The following is a 5,904-nucleotide window of genomic DNA, read 5'->3' as shown; positions in this document are numbered from 1 at the left end:
CGTGGGACAGGACGTTTCAAAGGGCCACTAAGATAAACCTTACACTAAGTACAAGTACTCTCAATTCTAAAATGCAAGATTTTAAAAATGTAGCATTTAATTCCACATTCACGCCAGGTTTATAGGGAGAGGGAGGAAGCTGAGGTCAGGACAGAAAGTCAGGAAAGATTTCCATGAACAGCAACATCAAGGGGACTGAGGCCCCCCCGTTCAGGAAGGCCCTCCGCTCTGCTCAGACCGAGCGCAGCCTGCCAGCAAATTCTTGGGCTGTACAAGCGAGCATCTAAAGGTAAACCCCAGATCAAGCAGCCTGACCCAGCAGTAAAGCTGATTTATGTAGGCTCCATGGAGACCTTCCCCACACATTTACACAAACAAACACGGACTCAGCATTTGAGTAAGGACAGGAAACTCCTGAGCTGGGGCTCCTGCTGGGATGGGGGGGGGGACACACAATATGCTTTAATAGCCAAGAAGCTTCCAGTTCCCAGCAAGAGCCCATGGCCGAAATCCTGCCCTGAAGCAGGCCCAGTGGCCGAGCCAGCCCCCTGGTTCCCGACAGTCGGTCCAAAGGTGAGCGCCACCATGCTGTCAGCAGCAGAGGTGGCTCCAGCGTGTGCTCAGGGAACACCCGCACAGCTGGGGTCCTTTTGTTGCCTTGCCCAGAAAGATGACTGTCCCCACTGTCTCTCCCCCGTGGCCTGTGAACATCCCTGGAACCCAGACGATTACTGTCCACCCGTAGTGCTAAACTGGGGAGGGGAGCTGGTGCTAGCCCCTACTCCCCGCCTGGTTTTATCTCCCAACTCAAACTCCCTGCCCGTGTTCACGCTGACTCACAGTGACCCTAACACCCGGACTGCTAGCAGGGGCTTACAAGGAGCCCCTCACGGGTCAGATGTCCAGTCGGCTTCACCCAGGGTGAGCGGCAGGCAGCAGCCTCCCCCACTGCTCAGCTGGCGTCCCCCCGTTGTCCCAGTGGTTCAGTGCTGACCCGTGACGGCCCGGGTTGCTTCTCTCCCCTATGTGTTCATCACTTTGGTCTGGGAGAGGGGATATGCCTGATGCTGGGGGGCTTCTCTCCAGGTAGAGAGCTTCCATAGGAGCTGAGAGAGGACCAGGGAGAGGTGACCCTGCTTCCCCCAGCCCTCTAGGAATTAAGAGAGACCACTGAGGACAAGACCCGCTCTGAGGAGTGTTACGTTGGTTTTAGGTGGGGAGGGGAGGTCTTGACAATAAAAACCCTTTGTGAAGGAGGTAAAAAGAAAGGCTGCTCACTGTCGGTGTGGGGAGAGGGAGGGGGTGCCATTCTCTGCAACCACTCAGGCCCCAGACGCAGCGTGCTGTGGATGTGGCTCACCCCTGACGGTGGCCCGCCGGCCCAGCCCCAGTGCTGAAAGAAGAATGGCCGGCTGTCTGGGCGGATGGTCCCGTCTCAGCCCAGAGGCCAGAGCTCTGGTTTTGGGGGGACTCTCCACCTTCTGCAGCAGAGCCAGACACTAAATTGCCCTCACCTTCAACCCAGCCCAGGCTTCATCCCAACCCTCCAGCTCAAAGAAACAGTCACAGAAAGCCATTTTTGTTTCTTTACGAAAATAAATATGTCCAGACAAGCCACAGTGTGGGCTGGCAAGCAGGGGGGGCGGAGGCCGCGCCGCGACACTTGTGCTGACCTTCCTGGCTCCCTCACTGAGCCTTTAGGTCCAAACACCTCCACCCCCAGTCCACCTGAGGGCTCCCAGAGGAGCTCCTGTCCTGGAGATGGGGCCATGATGCCCACCCACGTTGGCTGCAAACTCTGAGTGGCTCAAGCCTGCGCGTAGTAGGGACTGGAAGCGCCAGCCGAGGCCAGACTCAGACCCGTTTCTATTTTACCACCAGGGAAAAAAGCACTGTAGACAAGGTAGACAATGTCCGGCTTAAGCTGTTTGTCACCAGATGGCTAGCTGTATTCGCACGGCCAGCTCATGAGGACTAAGGAAGTCCAAGCCCAGGCCACTGGCAAGGGCGGCCGGCAGAGCGGCCTGGCCCTTCAGCGGCGCCGGAAGGCCCGGGATATTCTCCAGGCGTTGGGCTCCTCGTAACGATTGTACAGCGGCTCAAGACGCTGCTGCTTCTTCTGCTTGCTTAGCTTGGTCGGGTCGGAGACCTTGAAGAAGGCCGGGGCAAACTCCACGAGCCAGCGCGGATCGATGGTGGTGACTTCACGCATGTACTCCTTCGTGGTCAGCACCAGCTCGTGGTACACCACCCTGGGGAGAGAGGGGCTGGCGCTCAGGGCTCCGACAAGCCCCGCTCCACAGCCAGCCTGGTTCACAGCGGGCCTCCGTTGTGGCTGCACTTCCCCTTTTCCCTCTCCGCCCGGCCCGCAGGGGACAGACGCAGGCCGCTGTGACCACACTGGGGAGCCGCCTGCAGCTAGCTGCAAGGATGCAGTCAGGTGTGTTCTAACTCTGGTTCTGACTCTGCTAGGTAAGAGACTGGACCTCAGTTTCCTGCTGTGTAAAACGGGGCCTGGAGAGGGGGCCTTAGAAGCTGCCCAAGACCAAGCGCAACAGCGTGGGGTTTATGTTAGTGGTGAGCTTCCAACTTTTAAACGTTATGCTTACAAAAACAAAGCATTTGAAAACCCCCTTACTGGCTAACCGCCAAGATACTGCTAGCTCTGGCCCGGTGGTGTCTTCTTCCAACAGGGATAGACACTGTGCCTAACAGTCAGAGGGCCCTCGGGATACAAGCCCTGCTCGGGTGCTGGAGGCTGGTGACGACACGAGCACAAAGGCTCAGCCACCGTAGTGAAACAAGGGCCTTCCCCGGGAGGCCCAAAGTCTCACTAGACGAGCTGGCTGCAACCACTGATGGGAGTGCCACGTCCCCGAGGACGCAGGCCCCATGGCCTGGGTCACCCCCAGGTGCTCTGCACCCAGCACAGACCCGGGGCCTGCCCACCTACCATTCGGGCTGCCTGTTGAAGAGTGCACTGGAGGGATGGATGTAGACCACCTGCTGGTCGATCAGCGTCCGGTAGCCCTCCTGCGGGTCCTTCTTGGCTGCATTGCGGAAGAAGCCGCTGCAGATGGCCTTCTGCACCCGCACTGTGGACTTGCCGCAGGAGACCACGTCCAGCTTGTGTCTTTGGGAGAGGAAACACGGTCAAAGTCAGAAGACCAGTCGGCTCTCAGAGCATCTACCTTCCAGAATGGTGAGGGCTCAATGTCCCCACCGGGGTCCCTGATGGTCACCAGGACCTGTGTGGAGTCCCGGAGCACGTCGACCCAATAGGCAGAAAAGAGGCAGTAAGAGCCAGACACTTGGCTCGGGCGAGAGTTGAATTCTAGAGCAGTAACATTCCAGAAGCTTGTTTTCAACAATGAATAAGCCATGTTTCCTTCAGGAACTTTCTAGAGTGCTTCTGGGCTCTTGCTGTCCCAGGCAGAGGGAGCACAACTGAACAGAGAAGTTGAGGGGCGGGAGGTGTGAGCGCCTGAGCACGGGGTCCTGGGGAACCAAGGGCAGGCTCAGGGACACCAGAGGGACACCCGCTCACCTGTCCATGATGCCCAACATCTGCTTGCGGATGTCCTGGGCCCGGCGCAGGGAGCGAGCCTGGATAAAGTTCTCATAGCACCATGGGTTGGAGAACTTGTTGTTCTTCCAGGAGTTGTACACAGCCAGCAGGGTGAGGTGGTCCCCTTCGGTCTGGTGGAACTTGGCCTTCTTCTGATCGGCGAGGGCTTGTTTATCCTGCCAAGCAACAGGACAGGGGTCATGTCCCACCCAGCTGTCATAACTGAACACCCGGCCCTCCCAAGAAACCCACGGGGCTGTCCGAATGTCCACGCCAGGGTTGGCTCGCAGCCTGTACCTTGGGCCTGTAGAAGACGTTCTGCACAGACAGCATGGACACGATGGTCAGCATCTCCTCACTGCACCCCAGATGAACAGACATGATCAGCATTTTGCACAGCATTGGCTCCAGGGGGAACTCTGCCATCTGGTGGGAACAGAGGAAATGACAATGGCATCTGCCAGCATGGGACTTGGGCTGAAGATTTCCCTTCATGTATGCCTTGCGGGGGGGCGGCCCTCGTCTATCAGTGGATTTTATTATTCTTCACCAAATACACTCCAGTGTGACGACGCATGTGACCGAGATCATAACTACTCTTGAGGCAGGTGGGAATTCTGCAGATAACTTTTAAAATTAAGTGTATTAAGATTCCATCTATGTGCAGCGCTGAAAACTATAAGCCTTTTATGTAATGACAGGAAGAAGGTTCACTGGGAACAGGGCTAAGGAAGGAATGACCGGAAGGCCCGACAGATGATGGTGGAGAGTCTGCAATCACTGACATTTGCCCAAACTGAGAACTGTCCACCAGATGTGAGAAAGCTCAACACTGGCTCCCCCGGACAGCGAGGCTAGACGCAAGTACCCTAATGCAAAGATGGCAGTGGGCCGGTTTGGGGATCAAGACAAAACTGTGGAAGAAACAGTTCACCGAGGGAGTCGTGTCAGAGCTTAATTTGTGAAAACCATTCGCAGAAGGCTGTGGATGACCATGGAAGCCCCAGGTCCATTTCTCAGGGTCCCCGCATGGATGAAGCCTGAGGAACCCTCTCTGACCAGCTAAGGGACGGCACGGCCTTGCAATCAGACAGAGCACTGGGCGTGGACGATGGCAGAATAGTAAGATTCCAATGTAACACCGGGTCATGCTCACCATTTCCACATTGTTTCTGTTTATAACATGTCCTGCTTTCTTTCTGATTGGGGCTTTTTCTATGTTTTGTCTAGCCATTGTTGGGTTTTGTCTGTTTGTTTCCTGTTTGTGTTTGGTATCATTTTCTGTGTATGAAATCCAGACAGGTACATCTACAGAGACAGTAACTGGACTGATAATTGCCTAGGGGCATCGCAGGAGAGAAAATGCTCTGAAATTGATTATGGCAGTAAATGTACAAAGCTTACTATGACTGAATGATTAAATTGTATGATATGTGAAGTTGATGCCAATAAAGCTAGTTTAAAAAAGAAACGGTTTAAAGTGAACAGGTCCTAGCATTCCATCCAAAGCTTATCCAGGGTCCTACGAGCTTGGGCTCGCACAGGTCAGTGGATGCGGGAGGCTGGCCATGGCAGCCTCCCCAAGGCCTGGAGGGAGCCTGACCCTACCCTGCGGCCCAGGCGCGTGAGCAGGCCCTCGTCGTCCAGAGCCCCCAGCGTGTACAACTGCTCCATGGCCGTGATCAAGGTTTCCATCGGTGGGGCGTCCATGAAGTCGAAGGACAACAGGTCGTTGATGCCCATGGCCTAGAACAGAGGGAGGGAAATACAAGATGGGAGGCAGCCTGCTGACCAGTGTGAACGTGGACGGAGGCAACTGGGCCCTTTGTTGTCTTTTACCTGAAATGAGGAAGCCCCATGGGATGGACAGCAGGTGTGTTCTCGGTAAGCTTTAAAAACCACACCTTGAAATCAGCTCGTCTACCTCTCCGATGCCTGGTTTTCACCACTCGAGATGGGAGGGAGGGATGTGGAGATGACTAAGATTCAGCCTGATCTCTGAATTCACAGTAGGTGAGAACCATGGCCCCAAACCACAGAGCACGGCTTGGCACACAGTAGGCATTCAACGCACGTGCTAACTGATTTGATGAATTTTAAAACAGGAGGAACAATCAAGTGTGTAGGACTCATGTTTTTGATTTCTCTGCCATAAAGTGATCTTCACCATAAACACAGCAGGTGTTCAATAAATGCTCATCGTCACAGAACAACTACAAGGAATTATGTTAGCAATTATTAAGCCCCGCTCAGAGAGCCTTTACCTGCACTGTTTCATTTACCTTCACAACAGACACCAATAGCAGCTCTCTGTGATGAGGACAGACAGGGGCGGG

General features: G+C 54.9%; 1 protein-coding gene across 1 annotated transcript in view; it reads right to left on the bottom strand.

The window, feature by feature from the left end:
* Window positions 1–1,572: 1,572 nt before the first annotated feature.
* The window catches only part of DHX8 (DEAH-box helicase 8), a 32,116-nt gene continuing 27,784 nt past the window's right edge, over window positions 1,573–5,904 (bottom strand). The window contains exons 18-22 of the mRNA XM_013005809.2: window positions 5,177–5,314; window positions 3,866–3,994; window positions 3,548–3,744; window positions 2,954–3,133; window positions 1,573–2,252 (exon numbers count right to left, since the gene is read on the bottom strand). Of these exons, the coding sequence (XP_012861263.1) occupies window positions 2,033–2,252; window positions 2,954–3,133; window positions 3,548–3,744; window positions 3,866–3,994; window positions 5,177–5,314 (864 nt within the window). The 3' untranslated portion in view covers window positions 1,573–2,032. The remainder of the gene's footprint in view (window positions 2,253–2,953; window positions 3,134–3,547; window positions 3,745–3,865; window positions 3,995–5,176; window positions 5,315–5,904) is intronic.

Source organism: Echinops telfairi, unplaced genomic scaffold, assembly GCF_000313985.2.
Source record: "Echinops telfairi isolate 266 unplaced genomic scaffold, ASM31398v2 ScPeMD7_7458;HRSCAF=8496, whole genome shotgun sequence".
In the NCBI taxonomy this organism is placed as follows: Eukaryota; Metazoa; Chordata; class Mammalia; order Afrosoricida; family Tenrecidae; genus Echinops; species Echinops telfairi.
Note: the sequence above shows the minus strand (reverse complement) of the source record. Positions and strands in the feature narration are given on the sequence as shown.